We start from the raw sequence: 24,297 nt of genomic DNA, 5'->3' as shown, positions 1-24,297 counted from the left end.
TAATCAAGACCCGCCTTGAATGGGCAGAGTCACATCTCCATCTAATCAAAGTTCACATCCACAACAGGGTGTGTTACACTCCATGGAAACAATCCAGTCAAAGTTTCTACCCTAAACAATAGGTCTGGCCCCACAAGATTGGATCTGGATTAAAATTTGACTTTTCTAGGGTACATAATCGTTTCAATCAGCACAGGTACCCTCATCATCAGAGCTTCACAGACGTTTGGGATTAAGAGTCAAGGCTCAGGCTAGAGAATGAAACTTTTTTTCTTAGTACACAGAACTAGTAAACATGGAATTGTTTGATTTTATGCAAAAATAAAAGTATTTTAGGAAGCAACCTGACTTCATTTCATCCTTAATTTTTTCACATTTTTGGGCTATTGGCTAATTTTTAAAGCTAAACTTTTCCTTCCTCAATGATACGTAAAATGATACTACTTGGCTCCAAGATTCCAGGGAAAACATCCTTCAGAAACCTTTTTCTTTTCCTTTATCATAAGTTTTTAAAAACTTCTGATTCTGGAAAAAAAGAGATGCGTATGTCTTGTAAAAAAAATTCATACAATTCTGAGGAAAAGAAGAAACAATTCCTATCACCTAGAGATAATGTCTGTTTACATTTTTTTTGGTTCATTCCTAATCGACATTTAGATTTGTTTCCAAATTTTTTGCTATTACAAACAGTGCTGTGATGACTATCCCTGTAATTATATATTTTTTCACTTACACAATTATCTTTTAAGATAGATTAAGCAAAGTGGGATTTCTGGATTGTAGGTTATGTGCATTTATATTTTGATACATATTACCAGACTCTTCTATAAAGAGGCTGTACCAATTTTTTCTTCCTTTCTTTAGTTTGTTATGCTCTAATCCCTTCCAAAACACTGCCTTTTATATTATTGATACAAGAGTTTAGTATTTATTGACACCTACTCTATGCCAAGGTCAAAGTAGGTATTTTTGCCTGTAAAATTTGGGGGCTCAAGTTAAATAACTTGTTCAATAAGTTGCTGAGCCATATATGTAAATCCAGTTTCTCGGACTTTACCTTGAGCAAAGTGGTGGAGGAAGAATATGGAAATTTATAAATGGTGGATTTATTTCAAACCAATGAGTGCTTTGGACATCAAGCTATAGAGAATGGGTTTTGTCCTTTTGGCAGCAGGCAGCCATGCGAAGGTTTTTCAACAGGGGATGATGTGGTGAAAGCCATGAACTTGTGTCTTCTTAGCTTTTGATATGAATTTAGAAAGGTATTGCTAGGCAGACATTCTCAGGGAGTGGATAATCTGGTGGCAGGGAGAAAGTCAAAGAAGGAAGGACACATTGTTACTTTTATTCCCTTCCTTTTGCCTGGGTATGTGAGAGTACTGGCTAGCCACCACACCCAGAAGAGAAAATGTGGACATTTTTGTAAAGGAAAAACAGACAAACAGAAGACGCAAAAGCAAAACCTGCTGTGGCTGCTGAGCCTAAAATTAGACTTTCAAGCTGTTTGTTGGTTAGCAGGTATGGGTGTGTGATGGGGAAACCAGATGCCATTCTGTCCCTGTGCATGGCCTGTCAGCTCAATTCAAAGAGGGTTTGAATTTGTTTGCGGTAGAATCTAAGCCTTACTCTATATTTCTTTACATGGATCTCATTTCAGTCCCACTCCCCCTGGTCATCTCTGCAGTTTGGTACTTTCTTGGGCTAACTGCATCCTTCTTTCCACCTATCAGTCCTACCACATGAGTGGATATTTCTAATTATGCTTTCTTTACTTAACCCAGCATTTTCTTCCTGCAATTTTTATGGAATGGAATTTCTGTCTTTGCAACATAGAGTGATGTGGAGCTTTCCACTAATTTAACTTTTCTAGGTCCCAGCTTCAGACTCTGTGCCTCAGAGAAGTCCTCCTATATTTTGTCCTCCTGCTTAGATAGATCATTGAGGCTGCCTTTGGCTGCAAAGTACAGAAGCTGGGACTCACCTGATACCAATCAACACTGCATACATTTACTATGCGGGTTCTACCCCTATCTGATATTATTTCAACTCTACCTTTCCATGTGTATCATTTTATCTGCATATTTTTTATCTTCAAGTTGGGCTTCCTCGCAGCTGCCAGAAACATCAAGGACTAGCATACGACTTTGTGCACATTTAACAAGGGACAGAGAACTGTGAAAACACGAGAGCCTCTCTCCCAACCGTGGAGGTGGGGTGGGGAGGGAAGAGACCTTTCTCTGAATTTGACTGGGCCAACTTAGGTCACGTGCTCCCTTCTGGCCCAATAGGAGTGATCAGAGCGATGCTATGGGGCTGATTGGCTTTGACCAGCCAGGATCTTCCCGTAGGGCTGATGGCCGGGCGGGGCGGGGCGGGGCGGGGCGGGGCGGGGCGGGGGCGAAGTGAGGTGGGAGGGTAAGGTGGGGGGCGGGGTGTCAGCTACCTGAATTGCCTGAGCTGCATGGGAGAAGCTTCGGAACATGGGACATGAGTGACAGAAATTTCAAACAGAGCTAAGAAGGGACATTGCCCACGTTTTTTTTTTGTTTTTTTTTTTTCTCTTTGCATTCCCTTCTCACTGTGGTGCCCAGGGTGTCTTTGATTTGCTTTGGAAATAATAGAAACTCGTACTGCAGATGAAGAAAAAGGGATATTTACCAGTGATTCGACCTCCCAAGGAACAGCAGCCAGGAACTGGAAAGCCAGCAGGAAATAGGCAGCCACATGGTCTGTCACTCTCCTTATTTATTTTTATTTTCAAAGTACACTTCAATAGGTGAATACAGACAGATTTCAGCGTGTTATTGGTTACAGTTCCACCGTTTTAGATTTTTGTTTCTAGCTGCTCCACAAGGTCTCTTTCCTTATCTGCCACATTTGTTCAGCAGTACACAGCTCTGCTTTATTCACACAGCCAAACCTGGCTTCAGGGTCTCAAATGTCCTCGGCTACACTAACTGACTTGAATCTTGAGTTGCAATCTCACCTCTGTAAAACTAGTTATATGTTCTTGGACAACTTATGGCACTTTTCTAGTTTTCTCATCTGTATGTTGGGAATCATATACTTGTGTTACAGGGTTGTTGTGAGAATTAAATGAGATCGTACATGTAGAGAGCTTAGAACAGTGCCTGCCCTTAGTGGTCATTAAATGTTTGTTTTTAGTGTTATTAGTTTTGTTGTTACTCATCTTACAGTTCAAATAGCTTTTGGTTCTCATATTCCATAAGTATACGTTTTAATATAGAAACAGTGCTTATAATGTGCCTCTAAGCTGCAGGAAGATGGTCCATGTTGGGATTTTGCATTCCCTCAGTATCCCATTGTTGGGACACCTCAATTCAAGAATCATGGGACCTCAATTCAGAATCATTGGATTCTGGAGTGGGATTTAAGCATGGAGAGAATAGCAGACAGGAGTCAATGCAGGGTTTCTGCCTTCTGAAACCATGTCCAAAGTAGGGTTGCTAATTTGTTAATATTTTGTTTCTTGTTAGTTTCTGACACAAAATATTAACAAGTTTTTAATATTTTAAAATAAATATATAAAAGTTTTAATATTTTAATATTCTGGTTCTTTTTTTTTTTTACTTATTCTCCTTTTCCTTGAGAAAGACTGTGGTAGTTAGGTTCAGGTGCCAACTTGGCCAAATGAAGGTGCCTAGTTCTGTTGCTGTGGACATGAGCCAATGGTACGTGAACCTCATCTGTTGCTGATTACATCTGCAGTCGGCTGGGAGGCGTGCCTGCTGCAATGAATGATGTTTGATTTAATTGGCTGGTGCTTAAATGAGAGAGCTCAGTGTAGCACAGCCCAAGCAGCTCATCATACCTCATCTCAGCACTAGCAGCTCAGCCCAGGCCTTTGGAGAGGGAGAAAAGAATCACCCTGGGGAAAGTTGTTGGAACCCAGACACCTGGAGAGAAGTCCAGCAGAGATCACCCTGTGCCTTCCCACGTAAGAAAGAACCTCAGTTGAAAGTTAGCTGCCTTTCCTCTAAAGAACTATATATTAGCTAAATAAATCCCCTTTTATTGAAAGCCAAGCCATCTCTAGTGTGTTGCATTCTGGAAGCTAGCAAACTAGAAGAAAGACCTTTATTATACTATGTGGGAGTATAATTGTTGGATATTTGATTTGGTTTTAACAGTGGACATTTACTTCACCTGAATAACATAATTCGAAAAGATGTGAATCATCATTTTGTAAAAGTATTTTTTTTTTTTGGCTTCACATTTTCACCGTAACTATGTGTTTTAGTGAGAAGTAAAACTTTTATGGTATCTTTATAGCAAGTTGTAAGTTGTCATGGTGAATGGGATTGGCTGTTTATGATGTCACAGATCTGGTTTCCTTTTACCTCTGAGTAACAAGATCACCCTACTGCACCCAGTTTTGAGCATCTCGGTGGCCCATGTCTTCATTTTGCCGTGCGTAAGAGCTTCTGCTTAAACTCTGATGTTTACTAACCTTATTTCTGAGATTTAGAAAATGCTCAGTCTAGTAGAGTATATGTTAATAATATTGAGTATATCCCATGGATATTGTGAATCAATATTTATAAAATATTAAAGAAATTCCCCCTAGAATAATATAGTAAAGAAACAAAAAGCCAAAATCAAACTTATAGCTAGAGTAAATAAATGGAATGAGCAGCTCCTCTTAGTTCAGTGAGTTTTCATTATTATTGAAGTTACTCATAAGAATATTCTTCATTATAATCAATAAGGATATATAAAATTTTGAGCTTCTGTATTTTTAATCTTCTTTATTAAAACATTCCGTTTGTCAGTATTCATCCATTAAATCAGAAGCAGTATAAGCGGCATGTTACAAGGTGCTGATTTTTGGGTATTTTTGTTTGAGTATCTATTTCTTTCTCTGCTCTGAAATCCTTTTTATCCAGGGGCAAATTCGACAGGCCTTCAGTTTTGTGTCTTTTGTGTGTTTTTAAGAACTGTCGCTGACTTTTTTGATTGACCTCTAAACTTCCTTGCACTGAAGTATTAAAATGCACTGGCTCTGCTAACTTTACTTAGGAGTTAATTCTAAGCTCCAATCCTGGTGATAAAGACTTGAGGGTGTAGTTATCTAATAGCCTGAATAAATACCACTGTGTTCGTCCCTCAAACACGACTCCCTGTGCTCATATTGACCTTGATTTTCAATGTGCCAGTGGGTGATCAAACAATTAGCAGAATGTGGTTCCAATTATGAAAAGCTGAGTAACAAGGCTTTTTTCAGTGTAAATATGACATCTGGACTGGAGCCTTATTTTTGACTCAATAAGACTGCCCTCCAAAATATACTCAGTTGTCTTGTTATGATTGAATTCATATGGTCAGGGTCTTTTCTGTTTTCCCATCCTGCACTCAGTGTCTCATGGAGGCTGTGCCCCGAGGTTGCGGAGCTCGGCTGTGTCCCCTGGATTTGGCACAGTTGCTGACATTTAGAGGATGCTCCATGGCTAATTGTTGAATGAATGAGGAAAATTTACTCATGGAGTTGCAAGAAGTACTCCTTGTGGGCTGAAATGGGGAGGAGGGAAAGGTTGTGAAAAGGGCTAAAACTGATGGGAGGGGTTAGTGCAAATTTGGAAAGCCCAGAAGAATTTGGTAGGCAGGTATGATGTAAAGTTTTGGAATCAGTAATATGGAGACTCTCTTCTGGCTTCTGCTTAGTCTTTTCTATGCCTTTTGATTCTGGAAAAACAGAAATAAAGCTGACATGAATGCTTCGCAGAGTGATGTGAGATTTAATGAGCTGATAACTGGGAATGCTTTGTACTTGGAAAGTATAAAGCGCCAGATAAATTATGAGTTGAGTAAATGCTGTGGCAAAGTAGGATGTCTCTTTTAAGGAAGTGAGTGTGGAAGATGGAGTTAGCTGTTCCTAACTGAAAGTGGCAGTGATTACGATCCAGGTGGAAACAAGGGTGTTTAGCCAAGAGATCATTCTACCTTATCCATAAGTAAGGACTTTGACATATCTTAGAGGATGTCTTAAGTCCCCCCACCCCACCCCCACCTGCTGCCATTCTCCTTTGCCCTTTTGTTTCAAGTTGTGTATTAATCCAAAGTTCAAGGGGAATATAGATTCCTTCTGATGATTCTAGTTTTTGTAGGCCTGAGCCTGCTCCTGGGAATCAATTTTAAAGTTCTCCATGTGAGTCAGCTGAGCAGCTAGATTTAGGATCCTCTGATGACTAGTCATAATCTTGTGGCCCCAGTGGTAAACACATGTGTAGCTAACACCCCTTTTGGGATTCTTTTTTTTTGCAAGGCCCCTGCTGATCTTATAAAGCAGACCAGTTTATAATCTGGCTCTCCAGCAAGGGGTAAATACTTTTTAGCAGAAACAACCTGCTGAAAAGTTTAGCAAAATTCGGATGAGGGCCCTTTGGAATTTATGTGAGGGAGAAATTATCAATGAAAGTAATGGAAAGAGAAGGAACACTTGAGTCTGATTAGTGTCTAAATTGTGTTACATTCTCTGCTGTTATGGACCAGAGATGCCAATTCAGTTTTTTCTTTTGCTTAATTTTTTAGCATCAATAATAAATAAAAATTTTAAATCTAGGCATTGGTATCATTGTTATCACTGAAAGATCTTGAGACACAAACTTGATGACATTCTACTTTGACTTAGATCCCCCATCCTGTACCAGTCTGAGAATCAGCAGCTAGGAGCTTCATCATTGTAATCAAAGTGAAGAAATGGAAAGCAAAATAGGCAAGCTGTGTTCTGTTTGCGTTGACAAATTTTGGACCTTTTCTTTGCTGGACTTGGAGGCTGCCATATTTCATTTCTTTATGACCTCAAGAGGGTTGTAGCATTGAAAGCCCTTTAGATGGCCTACCTTGTTCTGTTTGACTCTCCCCTCCACTCCAGGGTGGCTCATAGCCTCCTGTCTGAACATGTTATAGTGTTCTAGCTTGAATCAGTCTTAGTCTGAGGGTTCATATTTGCAACTGTTATTATATTTGCAAATCACTTTTCCTCTTTTCCCACAAATATTACAAAGTTCATATAAGAAAAAATAAAAATATGTTCATACCATCTTCAGATAGGTGGCATTACTAGTCAGTGATCCCAGAAGAAACCAATATTCTGACCTCCATACTTGTAGATTGGTTTTGCCTGTTGTTGACCTTCATATGTAGTGGAACCATATAGTGTGCACTCTGTATTATCAGGCTTTCTTTTTCTTAACATTGTGTCCATGGGATTCATCTTTGTTGAGTGTATCAGTAGTTTGCTCTTTTTTTCCATTGCTATGTAGCACTACATTGTATGAGCCAACTACAGTAGCTGTAGTTTGTTTACTCATTCTGCAGAAAAATCAGTTTTACCACAAGGATTCATACTGTCCTTACTATTCTGATTCTTATATTAACTTAGCATTACGTTTGGGAATGACTTTCCTTATTAGTAAATGTATCAGTCCATGACTTTTTTAATGGCTTTTCAATGGATACAATTACTTCAGTCCTAATTGTTGGGTAATTATGTTGGTTCTCATTTTTTGCTTTTATAAATAATGATGTGATGAGTATCTTTATGGACTGATTTAAGCCTTCATATAAGATTATTTTCTTAGGTCATATTTCTAGAAGTCGATTTGGAGGCTCCAAGGGTAAGTCTGTGTGTGAGGCTTTTAACAGATGTTGCTAAACTGAAGCAGACACCCCCCGGAAAGATGTCAGGTGCATGGTGGTTGGCAGTGCCAGATACACCTCACTCAAAATGGGAGCAGGACAGGCTACATCATCTGTGAGATCCAGTACAAATGGAAGGATGGGACCCTTTTCAAAAATGATTAAGGATTTCTGGATTTTGACAGTAGAGCATTAAGCCAAGTGCGTAAGCCAAGAATTTGTGCTTCTCTTCCTTGCAAATGGGAATAATACTGGGGACGGTAGTAGAGTAGCATTATTATTATTACTTGTGCTAGCATTGTTAACTGTTATTTATTGAGTACCTTTTATTCTAAGTGTTTTACATATATTACCTTATTCAATTCATGAAATTCAGCCTATGAAGTAAATATTATTTCCCCTATTTTTCAGAGGAGACCAAGCTTCTGAGAGCTTCAGGCACTTGCCTACATGAGTGGGCCCATAGTCCATGTTAGAGCTGAGATATGAACTGAAGTTGTCTGACTCCACAAACCTTAACCTTAATCCCTGGCCTATAGTACAATAATACAGTTTATTTTAAGGCTGAAAACTTCTCAGGACTTAGTGAGAACTCTGTGAATTGTACTGGTTCTCTAAGGAAGCATAATTATACATGGATTTAGGAAGATAGGTTGGGAGAAACTGCATAGTCTTGGTTTGGTAGAGTGCAAATATGAGCCCACAGCAGTAGACCCAGGGAATTGTTAGACCCGGGTAATTGGGTAGGGTGAGGCCAAGCAGTCTGTCTTGAGGACTCTGTATCTTTTCTGTAGCTCCCCTCTTTCCGTGTGGCTACTGGAGAATGCAGAAAGCCCCGTGATTAGAACTGAAATGTCATCACAAAAGGAATATCTGTGGCACCTTTTCTTTCCCCCTCAAAGACATTTGAATTAAGTTCTCATCATGAAAACCATTAGGCAAGATTTGCCGTACCTAACCACTCAATAATTCAGGGACAGGATCTCATTAAGCATTTTTGCTTTCCTGGAAACTGCTGTCTCGAGGACTCAGAGCTGGTGGCTGTATGCTCTGGGGAATAATTTGTGATACGTACTTCCTCTGAACTTGTTAGTTTTCCAAATCCAGAAGGAAACAAATCTTTAAATGACCTCAAAAGTAGGAAAAAGATTGTGTAAACTGCTGTTCACCCACACAAAGGTGTTCTTAGATTTGGGCTGTGCTTTTTCTGTTCTGACATCATTGTATTCTGTTGAATTACATCAGTCCAATGGACAGAGCCATAGATATGACTCAGATACAGGTACCGAGTGAGTGAGTGAGCTAGCAGCCTCCTCTTTAAACAGTTTCCCAGATACTATGGGTGGTTTCTGTTTCAGCCAAGTGAAGGCTGCCCCCTACTGATTTAGCAAGCAAACTGAAGTCGTGTGGCTCAATTTCCCTGACAAAAGTATTGAGGATGCGGTATAAATTTCTTCCCTTCCTCCTTTCCCAACCTCCCTTCTTCTTCTCTCTCTCTTTTCCTTCTTAATGCGTTATTGATTTCCTACTATGGGCTAGGCATTGCAGTCTAAATTGTTGGTGTAACAAAGGAAAAAATGCAAGTACAACCATTTAGAAAAAATTTTGGCATTATCAAAGTTGAAACTGTATATCCTATGGCCTAGAAATCCCACCACTAGACACTGTAAAGACACTGTGTACATATGTACCTATATTTTATGTACATATATTTTAAAACATTTCATGCCACTGTGGTTGATAATAGCCCCAAAGGAGGTCCATTCTAAATGTTCATCTTCAGTAGAGTGGTTAAGTAATTTGGGGTATTTTCAAACAATAGAGCACTATACATCACTGAAAACAAATAGCTACTTACAACAATATGGATGAGTTCCTTAAATAATAGATTGAGTATGTGGGCTCTATTCAATGCCTTATGAAACAGAAGGGCTTAGCAGCCAGGGGCATGATTAGAGTGAGTTTAGGAAGCTGGTTTGGGGCAGTGTCTAGGGAGGCTCGAGTATTGGGAGTTCACACGGATACACAGACTATTAGGAGGCAGGTGCAGTGGTCCTGGAGAGAGAAAGCACTACGCTAAACCCAGGGAGTGGTGGTAGCAAAAGAGAGAATAACATAGATAACTGAGGGATTTTAGAGGTAAAATAAATGCAGTGTGGTGACTGATTGGATGTTTGGATTGATTAGAGAGGGGCTCATATAACATGCTGCTGACACTTTCAGTCTCCTGGAAAGGGAGGTTGCTGTGTCATTAACTGAGTTGGGAGGACTAGATTTTTGGGGTGGTAGATAATGGATCTGTACGATGTCAAGCTGAATGACCTTGGACAAATTATTTAACTTGTCTTTTTTGTAGTTTCTTCATGTATAAAAGGGAGAAAACATTTAAAAAAGTAACAATCTGAGAAGATAGTACAGAATTTGAGGCATAATATAATATGTACTTTAAAAATGTTTGCCATAAACCATTGTTACTACACACATTGTTGAAGAGTAAGTGTGACCCTGAGTATATAACATCATAAATGAGATGAGTTCTCTTTGTGGGCTCAGCAGAGATGAATGGCAAAAAGGCAGAAAAACTTGAATCATTCTTATGACTTTGGAGTGAAACACTGAGCTCTTCTACTGTGTAGGCTAGGAGAGAATCTTAGGACAAAAAGCACAAAGTACTGAGGTTATGTAGTATAGAAAAAAGAAAGCCATTAGGTAATTTCATGATGTTCCTTTGCTGAAACTGCTTCTTTATATAAATAAAAGATATTCTTTAAATAGCACAGAGCCATTTAAAGAATACCTTTTATTTATATAAAAATGATAAACTCGGGGCCTCAGTATTTTTTTTGGTGATTGTCAAAGTCATACATATTTATCATTGAAAATTTTAAAAAATTTTTTTATTGACAGAACGTAACAACACAAAACACACAACATTGTTAACATATGAATATCATTGAAATTTTGCAAACCACTGGAAAGATCAAAGTAAATAAGTAAGAGCTAGACTTGTAATGCCTAGAGATTTGCATGTGATCATTTCAGCTTTTTCCTTCCATGCATCCATCCACACATCCATCCATCCATCCATTCATCCATCCATCCATCCATTCATCCATCCATCCACCTTTTCTTTGATTTTATTTTTTAACAGAACCGAGATTAAACTACATATTGTTTGGTAACCTGCTGTGTCTTGCACAGCAGCTTAAATGGAGGCTTATCCTAGCATGAGGGATTTAGGTTAGCTTTGTGCAATAAGAAGAAAATGTCTAATGTGCGTTGTCAGAGAGTTATTGAGGGAGAATGCAACATTTTCTTCTCTGGCAGTCTTAAAATATAATAGGATAACTCTCATGATGGCAAGGGCATGACCCCGCTTTACTACCCTGGTATTCTCTGATATGTGGGCAAACCCTGAGAGTGCTTTTCTGAGAACTTCTCCCAAAAGTGGCAGAAAGAGATATTGGTTAGGATCTGATGTAAGAGAGACTTTTATTAATCCTTCATACTTTAGCCTTGAGGACTGAAGAATGCATCTCTCCCAAGAATGTAAGACTGTCCAACTTTTCATTTTTAAAAATTAAAATCACTGTAAAATTCTACTCTGACTAATCTAGAATAAAGATGGGAAAGATTAGCATCATAGTTTTACATAAACAAATCATTTTAAATAGGCTTAAATCTAAGAGGTAGAAGCTGGTCTGCCTGGAAGAAATTTATTTTAGATTGGCTGGGATGCCTATATGTATGGAGAGAGAGAGAGGAAGGGAGGGGGAAGGAGAAAAAGAGTAAGAGATGAGTTCTGAAGTCTTTCTTTTATTGTGTGCATGATCTCAATGAAGTGATTACTGCTGTTAGGGTCAAAGGTAAATGTGAGTTTATGACTAGTGTTTTGATCAAAATAGCAGCTTTTTGGATCCAGAATTTTCTCAGAATATGTTTCGTTGTACAGGTGTGAATGTTCACATATACATGCATAATTACATAAATATATATACAGGAGATGTGCCTCCCCTCTCCTTTCACATGGGAATATAAGGAAAAGGCAGCAAAAATATTTTATTTGTTGAATATTTTTTATTGCAAAAAAAAAATTTAGTATTAATTCAACGAATGCTTATTGGACTCACTGAGTGGCAAGTACTGTGCTGAAAATCGTAGAGCGGAGTTGGGTTAAAAGTATTGAGGGGTGGCAACAAGCCTTTTTTAGTAGATGATGCAGGTGTGACTGCTAATCTATCCCTGTTATTCGGTTGCCCCAGAAGAGAGGTCCTGTTACCTTCAGGATGAGTCTAAGCTCCTCAGCCTGAGATGACTTTTGTGATCTGGTCTTTGCTTATCCCTTCAGCCTCATCTCTTAACATCCCCCATGCCCATCTTATGTTCCCGTTCTTCCTGTGGGGAGAATTTATTGAGCCCCTTACTATGCACTAAGCGTTTTTGGATAACCTGCAGCTTTTCACATGCACACTGCTTCTTCAGGCCTCTGAGCAGACCCTGGTAGGTTTTCTTCTGGTGGAATACCTTGCCTCCACCTGCTGGCATGGCTCTGTCTCGCTTCTCTGTGTCTCCCACTAGTGAGTTCTTGGAGGTCAGAGGCTGTTCTTCACTGTGAGCTTCTGGCAGAGTACGCTGCTTAGCATGAAAATAGCCACATTGTCAATATATATTGAAGAAATAAATGAATAAGGCAAAGCTAAGTATAATGCAAACGTCCGTTGTAGGAAATGGAGATAATGAATATTGGTAGAACTTTGAAATAGGGCTGCAGCACATATAATCTGTCTCATCTTCCTCTCCGATCCAGGATTAAAGTCATTCTACACTTCTGTCTCTCTAATCTTGCTGTCTCTGTCTTTCTGTCTGCCTGTCTGTTTCTCTTTAATATAAGTGACTGGCAGTTAATGAATGCTCCTTAAGTGTCAGGCACTGTTCAAAGCGCCTTGTGTATATTAACTCATTTACTTCTTCTTGCAATAATTCTAAAAGGAAGGTACTATTATTCCATTTTGCGCTTGAGGAAACTGAGATACAGAGTCTAAGTCACTTACCCAAGGTCATTTAGCTGATAATTGTCTCAGATTCTATTTTTTTTTAGATGCAATTTTAGAAAGGCATTTTTATAACATGAAAGAAATGTTAATTTGAATTAGACTATTGCATATATTATAGACTGTAAATCTTTTTAACGAAATCTTTTGTTATAACAGGCAGCTTTTTAATTATTACTGAATAATATTTTGTGTTGATTGTAAGTGGTAATTGTATAGCTGGAAATATCTGTAGGTTACATATAGAAACTTAGAATGACATCAAAGATTCATTTTATTCATTTTTTGTTTTTTTGTTTTTTGTTTTTTTGCAGGACAGAGTTCATTCAAAGAGGCAGAATTTCAATCACTGGGGCTGGATTTCTTAACTACATTTTGGAAACCTTTGCCAGTACATTCTTAAGGCAGGGTGCCCAGAAGGTAAGCTTGTTTCTGTTTGAACCAGCACTAATTTTAAGGAACCATGGAGATTCCAATTGGGTTATTGAATAAAGTTCATGAATGTAACAAGAAAAAAAAAGCAATCAATAAGGAAATACATACAAAAAATAATTGCCCTTACTAATTACTACATACATGCAAATCAAAGTAAAACTAAAGTTATTCTCATTTAATAAAAATGATAATGGCTAATATTTATTGAGTATTTGCTGTATGCTACTCACTGTTAAAATAATTTTCTTTATTTGATCTCATTTGATCTTCATAAATCTTTGAAGTATCTATTATTGTTGTCCTGATATTATGGACTTGCACAGAGTTTAACTAACTTGCTCAAGTTGACACAGCCTGTTTAGTGGCAGAGTGGCAGTTCAAATCCAGGTCTGTCCAACCTCAAAGCCTGTCCTCTTGTCTAATAGTGCTTATAAATATTATAAATATACTATGTGAAAGGCACATGTCTATCATTTTACTCTTATAGAAAAATACACATAACTAGTGACACATACACACAACCCTGTGTGTCTGTGCCCACATACACAAGAAAAGGCACTGAGGAAGTAGGTGAGAATGCTAATACTGATTACAGTGAAAACAGAGTTCTAGCTTGCTAGCTGCCAGAATGTAATATACCAGAAACAGAATGGCTTTTAAAAAGGGAAATTTAATAAGTTGCTTGTTTACAGTTCTAAGGCCCAGAAAATAACCCAATTAAACAAAGTCTATAGAAATGTCCAATCAAAGGCATCCAGGGAAAAATACCTTGATGCAAGAATGCCAATGAAGTTCAGGGTTTCTCTCTCAAGTGAGAAGGCACTTGGTGAACACAGTCAGGGCTTCTCTCTCAGCTAGAAGGACACCTGGTGAACACAGTGTCATCTGCTAGCTTTCTCTCCTGGCTTCTGGTTTCATGAAGCTCCCCGGGAGGCATTTTCCTTCTTCATCTCCAAAGGTTGCTGGCTCGTGGACTCTCTGCTTTGTGGTTCTGCAGCATTCTCTGCTCTCTCAGAATCTCCTTCACTCTCCAAAATGTTTCCTCTTTTATAGGACTCTAGAAACTTATCAAGACCCACCCAGATAGGTGGAGTCATGTCATCACCTAATCCAGTTTAACAGCCACTCTTGATTAAATCACATGTCCAGGGAGTTGATCTCCATTCAAACATACAGTATTGAATAGGGTTTATTCTGCCTTTACGAAATGGGATGGCTTTTCTAGGGGACATACATTTCAATCCAGCACAAACAAGTTACCTTTTCCCTTCTCTTTTCTTTTCCTTGCTTGCTAAATTTTCTGTATGCGCTTATGTTACTCTTGTAATAAAGAAAAACCCCTTTATTTCCAAAAAGTTCTCTTCTGACATTTTATTTTAAATGTTATCATTCCAGTGAGATTTGAAATTACCTAGCAGATCTCAGGCAAGAAATGCAATCAAAGCTTCTCCTTTGCTTCTCAGATCCCCACCCCACCCCCTCAGTTCCTGCTCCTCCCTGGCTCTAGCCTTCCTGGCCTCTCGCTGGCGTCCTCCCACCTCCATAGACTCTGCTCGACTCTCGCTGATGTGATCTCCACATCATCATTCCCACAGTCAACACAATTTGCCTTCATACCACTTTGTCCAGATTTTACTACCTCTTCCACAAAAGCTGTCCATATCTCCCTGCCTACACTGCTCTCCTTTCCTCCCGAACATTGGGGCTCCTGATTGTCCATTCTTGTGACTTTCAAATTGTACTTGTGGAGGGCCACTTTCATTCTAAGGCCCTGTGGACCCTGTTTTAGGGTCCTGCTTTTATTCTGTCTCATATGGCGCTCCACATGAGATTTTTATTAGAGAAAAAATGGGTGGGGTAAAGAATAAGTTAGAAAAACTGCATTATACTGCTCATTTAGCACCTAATCAAAGCCAGATTGTACTGTTATCTGCTGTCAGGTGAATGTGTCTTATTTTCTTGGTTTCACAGCATAGTTTTCAAACTCCTTTAGGTCAAAGTCCATGACTTATGTATCTTTGCATGCTTAATGCAGGGCTGGGTATACAGCAGGTGATCAGGAAGACTTACTACTAATGATGATGATCATAATCACTTATTTCTAGATTTAATCAGGACATCTGTGTAAGTTAACTTGTTGCATTTTGCAGGACAGGTCTTATGGCTGGTCTAAAAAACCATAATTGTGACTACCACAGATTGCTGGGTAATAGATCCTTGTTCTAGTTTTGTAGGTTGGTTCAAGAATGAGCCTAGACCAGGATGCATTATTAGTCTGGGAGGTCCAGGATGGCGAGTGAGTATTCATACTGTTCCTTTCTCCACGGACATTCTGTTGAGAGGTACTCCTGGCCCAGATGAGGTGGTTCCTGGCATGTATACAGACAGATCTATATGAATTTCTTCAAGCCATCCTTCAAGGTTGGCTTGGCAGGGCTAGTTGAGCTTCCATAAGATCTGATGTGACCTTCAGTCATTCAGACACTGCTGCAGTGTTTTCTGCTATATCACAATATATGTATATGTAAAAAATCCCAAGTCCTGCAGAACTATGCATTAACAATAATGGGGAAAATGAGAAAAATAATTTTGTAGCCATGTCCCTGAGTGACTTCCTGTGTCAATGAGAAATGAGCAAACTTTCTGTAAAGAAACAGTAAATATTTTAAGTTTTTGGGCCAAGAGGCAAAATATAGTGTATTATGTAGGTACTTATATAAGAGGAGGGAAAACAAATTTCTATAAATTTTTTAACTGACAAAATTAAAAATATAATGATCATTGGATCCAATATTTTATAATACAGGTCTACATACAGAAGAATGGAATTCTTTGGGGAGGAGGAATAACATTTCACTGAATTGGAGTTTTTTTGCAAATTGCAAATTGATTGCAAATGTCCATTTGTAGAAACCAAATTTAGGAGAGAAAGCTAGCAGATATCACCATGTTTGCTCTGTGCCTTTCCAACTGAGAGAGAAACCCTGAACTTCTTTGACTTTTCTTGAGTGAAGGTAACCTCTTGTTGGTGCCTTAATTTGGACATTTCTATAGACTTGCTTTAATTTGGACATTTTTATAGCCTAGAACTGTAAACTTGGAACTTACTAAATTCCCCCTTGTAAAAGGCAAAAAAGAAAAACAAATAAATTTAGTTTGTGAGCCATACAAAAACAGGTAGTAGGCTGAATTTGGTCAGCCCCTGCTTTAGATAAGTTATCATTGCTTGATTAACCCAACTGGTTCTGTATTTGGCATGTACATCAATCTGAACTTATTAATGACTTAATCATTCTGTGGTTGTGCACAATTTGATCCTACGAGATTCATGAAGTAGATATTATTAATCCTATTTCGTTGATGAGAAATGGCTTTGAAGAGATAAATGCACCCAGTATGTAGATGGCTGCTAGCTTACCTTCCTTACTTTTTACCTTTTAGACTATATATTGGGTACCTGGTTTGTGCTAGGCTCTGTATTGAGTATGGACTAAGTAGATTTATTCAAGATTGCAGACTGGGGCAAGAGTGGAATCTGGACTGAAATGCCTGTCTTTTTTCAACAAGTCTTACCTCAGATGTGTACTACAGTTTTCAGAGGAATGAAGTGGAATGTTTGGCTACTCGGCATTATGACATGCCTCAAATACTGCTGTGCATGATCTAATGCTGTGCATCAGGGAAATTTGTGTTGTGATCTTACTCCCCTTGTATTTCTTAGGACTCGCTGGTTGCAAGAACATGACTTTAGGCCTGCTCATTGTAAGGGTAGAAGTGTGGTAAGGCTGGCAAGCTTCAGAAGGGTCTGCATTGAAAACTGAAACTTGAACCCTTGTAGTGTTCTTTCCTTAACTTCTGCTTGCAAGATTCTGCCACTGTTTATTTTCTTTCCCTGCTCTCCATACTGTATCCCCTGCTCTCACTGTATGAATGTATATGCTATGTAGAATTCTGGCCAAGAAAGAGACTGTCTCCTTATTTCTCTCATTTCCAAATTCTCTGGAAGGGCCTCTCATTGGTCTTACATGGGCCCAGCGTGGCCACAAGAGAGCAAGTCAGATTGTACAAGTATAGTTCAACCTCTGCCACAACCATGTGGGTTGGGGTGTCAGATTCCAGTGAAAGGGGTGGTGGGATAGGTAAATATTCCCAAGGTTTCTGGCATGATCTCATGGTAGATCCTATGCTCCCTGCTGGCATAGAGAGGGTTTTATTAATCTTAATCACCCCAATCCAGAGTACCTTGGGCAGTGCTCAGTACATTTATGTGGAAATGAATGGAAAGGAAATAGAATGTGAGGCGAGGTTCTCAGCAATGAATACTATTCTGGAAATCATCATTTGACTAAAATTTTAAAGTGGGGATGTAAAATTTTAGAGCAGGTATTTCTCTTTATTTTCATTTATTACTCTCCGAAATAAGAATATATTTTTCCTGTTAGCTTTAGCTATTTCTGACCTTACTTTTTTCTTTTTGAAGGCTTAGTTTAATTAGTTAGCATTTGAATTTTAGGAGCCACTCATACTTAAATGTCTTTTACCTTTTATCTAAGTGATGATGTTTTTTGCTGTCAACCTGGCTTCCTATAAACCTGCACAGCTGACTCTGCATAAATGACTCCTGGAAATCACCATGGGTGGGAAAAGTAGAATCTGGTATCTATTTTTGTCCAGAAAATTTTTTTACAAAGTTTGTAGCTCTCTGTTTGTGAAGTAAAAGTTGACTCTAGACATAAATCCCCAAGCTGAGGTCACTTGAGTTTTTGTGCTTCTGCAGGCTGATTTGAATGCTTTTTTCTCCTCCCTTCACCATTCTAAGACGACTTGCAATTTGGGGGCTTTTCTAACATAAATACTGACTTTTCACATTCAGCTCAGACCACATTTTCCTCTTGGAATAGTACTGTATGGGCAGGGGACAGGGTTTTCCCCTTCATAATCAAGTTAACAAAAAGTCCTTGAAAAAGAAGCAGTTCTGGACTTAGAGTCAGCTGAGCTGTCTCTCTCATTGCTGTTGTGACCTAGGGCAAGTCACCTTGTCTTTAACTTTATCCATCCGTAAAATGGGGATTTTAATGCATTCCCACAGATAGATGTGAGAACTATGTGTGAAAGCTCTTAGTAAGTTGAAGAACACAGGTCAAATGTACATAATGCGCTTATTTTTTAAAATTAAAAAAAATTGTAATGACGTGCTTCTTTATCATATTTTCTTTTTAGGGTTACTATTAGTTACTGTTTTTTGATTACTATACTGCCCTGTTTGTTTTTTTCTTCAAATTCAGGTTATCACATATAGTTCACAAAACTAATTTTTAAGCTCAAAAGTTCAGTTCCACAGATTCATTTTTGGGTATCAGCTATGTGTCAGGTATCAGGTAGGATGCCAGAGACACAAGTAGAAATAAGATATAATTCATAAGAATAGAGACTGTCCTTTATATAGCTTTACTTCCTAGGTATCTAACTCAGGGATGAAAGCATGACAGGCAGTGAATAAATCTTTGATGGTGCTGAAAATTTATTGAACTCCACTTGGAGTTCAGTGCTTGCACTATGATCGGTGCTGAGAAGGATGTTAAAATAACAAGTAGTGTGTATAAGCACTTACTAAATGCCAACCACTGTGCTTGGCCCGCTTTAACATATCTTTCTTTTGAACAGCTCTAAGATAGAAATTGTTATTCCCATTTTATGTATAGGGAAACTGAGACCCCGGTTAGGATGGTGTGCCCCACCTCAGCCAAGAAGGGTTTTAATCCTAATACTGGAGTTCTTTGTAAGCAAAATGAAAATTCAGATAGAGAGGGGGGAAAAAGCCACACAGGGAGCATCCAGAAGCTGAGCATTGACAGAACCTGGAAGAGAAGGGAGAGGCCAGAAGAGGCACCATGTGACAAGCTAAGGCCCGTGGATCACCAGCAGCCAGCTCTAGAACGCCATGGCCTTTGGGGAGAGAGCATCGCCTTGATGACGCCTTGATTTGGATTTTCTCCTCCCTTTAAAACTGTGAACTGGTAAATTCTCATTGTTTAAGATGAGCCATTGCATGGTATTTGCTTGAGCAGTCTAGGAAAGTAAAACAAGAGTATAATCCCTTTTGTTCAGAGCCCCCAACCTTTATTTTTATCCAGACTGCAGTAGGCCTAAATTCCAGACTGCCATGTAGGTTAAGGGCATGTTTAGCTGGCATTTGTACCATTTTTAATATATCACCATACTCTTTTTTTTTTTTTATACTTTTCCATGCACTGTAGGTTTGTTGTTGCATTGTTTTAAAAGTATCTTCGTATTAAAAAAGAATATCCATGGGGCGGGCAACGATGGCTCAGTAGCAGAATTCTCACCTGCCATACTGGAGACCTGGGTTCGATTCCCAGAGCCTGCCCATGCAAAAAAGAATATCCATGTCTCTATCCAGGACAATAATAGTAATAGCAATGATTACTGATTTTTTTTCAAGGCTATACGGAAGAATGAGTGCTCTGTGTATTGCACCCTCAGCCAACAAGCACTGTTGAAAGTGTCCAATGGCTTGGCTTCCTCAGTGGAGGAGGCTCTCACCAGTCTCTTGACTCTGTTCGTCTCTGTCTCTTTGCCATTGTTTTGTGTCTAATGGACAGTTTTGACTTATGATGGCCAAGAAAAGATGAGCTGGAAATGCCAAAAGAGTGCCATGCACATGTATTACACTGGATGTCACATACCTATTTGAATGTGTCTTGAGATAAATAAGTACATTACATTAAAAAAAATCACATCAAGGAAACAGAGGGAAAAGATCTGAAAGGAAATAGGGACTTGTGGAAGTCTGGGACTCATGAAATGCCTCATGCACATGTCTGTAGCCAAGGAAAATGACTATCAACTGTGCAAAGCAGAGAAGGAAGAAACCTAGCCTAGAATCAAGTCACTACTTTAGGGATCTGAAGAGAAGGAAGTAGAGAGTCCCTGATGCTCCCTGTGGGGGCTTCTGTGCCCTTCTTGATGACCTGGTGGAGTATGTGTGCTCCGGTTCTGGGAAGGCATCCCTTATGTCACTGTTTCCTCCTTGTTCCCATTACTGCTTCCTAAGGAACCTAATCATGTCCCCATCCCCCACCATGAAATTTTAATACCATAGATACATCTATTTATCACTGTATTTATTATATCTGTGCATCATACATAAAAAGTGAACACGTTTTCATCTCTTTTCAATATTACCCCTGTCAAGAATGCCTGCCTTATATTACACTGAGTATATATATCTTCTGAGTGTCTGCCTCCACCCCTCCAAAACAAAACAAACAATCCTCAGCTTTTTTCTCAGACTCAAACATACAAAAATTCCAAACTCGCATCAAAAGACCTCCTTTGGCCAACCCCACCTGGTTGCTTGCAGATTCTACGTATTACTTTTCTGGGAGATATGGGTAATGATAATCTTGTCATGCAAGTCATCTTTTTTAGCCCAATTTGTGTGTGTGCTTAAAGACTACTAGAAATGCTTAGGAAATGCAGAACTCTCATTATGCCATTGCATAGAGGTTTTTTTTAAGTTTGTGAAATACATTTTCAATGTGTGATAATATAATTTGTTATTTCAGCCACTCTCCTGGTAAGGCCCCATTATTAGTTCCATCATTATTTTTGTTGTGTAGAGAGGGTGGCTGATGCAGAGAGAGATTGAATTCAGCAGCATGTGAAATATCAGTCACTAAAACAATGTGGGCAAGTCAAACAATTTGAAAATTGCTTTGAGGAAAGTCTGGTCTAGACATGTAATAGATAAAGAGAGCTGAACATAAGGTGTATGCGAAAAAAGTAGAGGTACTATATATTTAGTGCAAACAACATTTGAAAAACATAGCTTTTGTTTGGTTCCATCATTTTTGTAAACTAACCATAGTATCTATTGCCATGTAACAAATTATCCTGAACCTTAGCAGCTTGAAACAACATGTATTTATTATCTCTCCATTTCTGTGGGTCAGAAGTCTAGGCACAACTTTGAGGGATTCTCTGCTTCTCGGGGTCTCCCAAGCCTGCAGCAAGGTGTTGGCTGGGGCTGTGTTCTCATCTGCTGGCTCAGTGGAGAGATGTGATGCCAAGCTCACTCAAATGCTTGCAGTAGGATTCATCCAGTTTCTCTTGGGTCCTTGCTGCATAGGCCTCTCCACTAGTGTCTTAAAACATAACAGTTAGCTAGTGAGATGGCAAGAGAAAATACTAGCAAGGTAGAAGCCACTGCCTTTTGAACCTAATCATGGAAATGACATGCCTTCACTTTTTATGTATTCTGTTCATTAGAGTTAAGTCACCAGAGACAGCCCATATTCAAGGGAAGGGCATTTTGCACAAGGGAATAAATACCAGGAAGTGGGGATCATTGGGAGCCATGTCAGAAGCTGCCTACCATAGTGACCTAAGACAATTTTTATGTTAGGTTGCATGTACTTATGTGTGGCACATATTGGAGATTGATGATAACAAGGGGTAGATGAGGGTTGGCCACACCTCCACAACCTCACTACCAGCTCATAAAGAAATTCTGCCACACACAGACATTTATTAATCATTTATTTACAAGATGGCACAAAATAGTTTACTGAGCCTGTTTGTAGATACAATGAAGTCTCCATCCTTTTGGGTGCTTTGACCTGAATTGCATGGATGTTGCACTGAAAAAGTACAGTTGACAGCGTCGCAAAGGCAGGATTCAGCTATTTTACAGAGAACACCAGCAACCAAAATCTTCCTATCCTGTGGTTGGACATAGGACCATTTGATCATAAACTATGGGTGCCGGTCTTAGATTTGGAGTATGAAGGGATTGTTAGATAGAGTCATATACCATGATCGTCTAAGGATGAGTGTATCTTGAAAAATTTGACCCAATGTCTTAAATTCCATAAATTAGATTAATGAACATCCATTTCTAATATCCATCATGCTAGTCAACAAGCTACTAATTTCGCCAGTAAAAATCACAATTTTAACATTATGTTGATTGTGCTGGTTTGAATATATTGTGTACCCCAGAAAAGCCATGTCCTTTAAACCTGATTCAATACTGTAAGGTGGAAACCTTTATTTAGATTATTTCCATAGAGATTGACCCACTCAATTGTGGGTGTGACCTTTTGATTAAATGGAGATATGAATCCACACTTTCAAGGTGGGTCTTCATTAATTTACTGGGGTCCTTTAAAAGGGGAGACATTTTGAAGAAAACATAGTTGCTTCAGAGCTGACAGAGACACAGACATTTGGAGATGCTTGGAGTGCTGACAGGTTGAGCAGATGCCTAGACATAGATGTTTGGAGATGCACAGCCCAGCTGATCACCATGTGCATTCCCATGAGATACTAAGCAAGCCAGAACCCAGAATTGTGTCCCAGAGGAGCTAAGTGAAGACACACAGATATTAGAGAGGAACCACTGGCGTCTTTTGTCATTAGAAAAGTAGGGCTGATTATTTTCACCTTTCAGGATGTTGTGAAGAAGAAATGAAATTGTAAGTGCCTGTCTTCTCCTTCCTATGCTGAAGACAATTGAAAGTTAATTTTCTGTCATTAACGAGTGATTTGATCTCAGTCCCTCTCCAAACATTTAAATTGCATTATACCTTGGATTAGCTGCTCTGTGCTGCTTAATTCTTTATCTGTGAATAGAGGGTCTAGTGTACTTACATGCACTGGTAGTCCCAACCCTAAAAAAGAGTGGACATTTCAAAACCTAAGAAGAGAAAACTATCACTCAAGAGGATAAATAAAAGACACGAGTAAGACATAAGAACCAATGTAAAAGTGTGGTGACTATAAATTGAAGGCTTAAATTTTCTGCTTGTTATTTATGTGAATTCTTTTGAGATTCTTTGCATTACTCAAAACACTTAAAAGAGCTGATGAATTATTTTTTCTCTCTCCAGTTCCAGAGGGTTTATAGCTTAACTTTAATTTGTTAATACATTTTAAGTTCACACTTGAGTGCACAGATAGATTGATTTAGTTGATATTTATTCATTGGATGACATGAGAATAATACTAAGAATTCTGATTTTTAACAACTTCTTTCTTTTTTTTTGACTTTTACAAAGGGAATTTATTAAGTTACAGTTTATAATTCTAAGGCTATAAAAGTGTCCAAACTAGGGCATCCAGGTAAAGATACCTTGACTTAAGAAAGGGCTGATGACATCTGAGGTTTATCTGTTAGCTACAAAGACATCAGTCATCAGATAAATGTTTCCATTTCTATAGGGAGAAATGAAGGAACACAGGAGTCACCAGACCCAAACAATTCTGAAAACCCGAAGGCGAACTCCATTAGATTTCAAAGTCTGACGGTCATTTATCCTAGGGCTTTAGAAAAGGACAGTTCCACCCTTTCCAAGGGCCTACAGCAGCCCTGCTCTCTTCAAACACTGGAGTGAGAGTTGCAACACTGGGGCACACTGTGGGGACCACCTTTCCCTCTGTCCCACCTACTCCAAGCTTCGGGTCAGCACCTGGGGCCTCTGCTATCTCTGGGGCACATGCTTAACCCCTCCAGAACAATGGGGTGGCAGCCAGGCTCTCCTAAATCCCTGGTTTATGCACTCTACTCTCTTTGAGGCCTGGGGCACCAGAACTTTTCCTGAGCGCGGAACTGGAAGGCCCACCCTCTGCCTTTGGGGTGAACTCACCCTCTCCAAGTGCATGGGTGGGTCCACACTCCTGGTCCGAGGTTTCTTGGCTTCAGACATTAGCTTCCATGTTTTGTCCTTTGAATTTATTTTTCCTTCAATTTGTTCATTTTCTTACCCTTTCAATCCAGACAGGCAGTGATTCTGTTTATACAGATCCCACAATACTCCTGTTGGTTTTCTACACAGTACACTGGCTTGTCCTATAATGGCTGACTGTTCCCACATTTGAATAAATCCTCATGTGGGGTAATGTTCTCTGGGGTCTCCATTTCTGGAAGCCCAGAATATAACACTTATTTACTGATCAGTTAAATAATGGTGGCTGCTGTCTCACATACCCCCTCCTCATCAGCTCTGTTCATCCTGCCATGTTTTTGCCCCACAAAATGTAGCTATTGCAATGAAAACTTATCTTGGTGAAAATGAGAATTCTGCAAGCAATATAGTTTTTGTTCATTCCACTGAGTTTAAATCAGTGC

The 24,297-nt window shown here is 39.1% G+C and overlaps 1 protein-coding gene across 7 annotated transcripts in view; it reads left to right on the top strand.

Moving 5' to 3' along the window:
• The window catches only part of PRELID2 (PRELI domain containing 2), a 242,249-nt gene that overhangs the window by 34,128 nt on the left and 183,824 nt on the right, over positions 1-24,297 (top strand). For 6 of the 7 annotated variants that reach the window (XR_013166238.1, XR_013166239.1, XM_077137308.1 and 3 more), the window contains one exon: positions 13,025-13,130. Coding sequence is in view for 5 of the 7 variants with exons in the window: in XM_077137308.1 (XP_076993423.1) it covers positions 13,025-13,130 (106 nt within the window). In the remaining 2 variants the exon portion in view is untranslated. Of the gene's footprint in view, positions 1-13,024; positions 13,131-15,371; positions 20,928-24,297 lie in introns of those variants that run through there. The other variant, XM_077137310.1, reaches the window with a different exon arrangement.

The sequence above is a fragment of the Tamandua tetradactyla genome, chromosome 20 (assembly GCF_023851605.1).
Source record: "Tamandua tetradactyla isolate mTamTet1 chromosome 20, mTamTet1.pri, whole genome shotgun sequence".
In the NCBI taxonomy this organism is placed as follows: Eukaryota; Metazoa; Chordata; class Mammalia; order Pilosa; family Myrmecophagidae; genus Tamandua; species Tamandua tetradactyla.
This window is presented reverse-complemented; position numbering and strand designations above follow the sequence as displayed.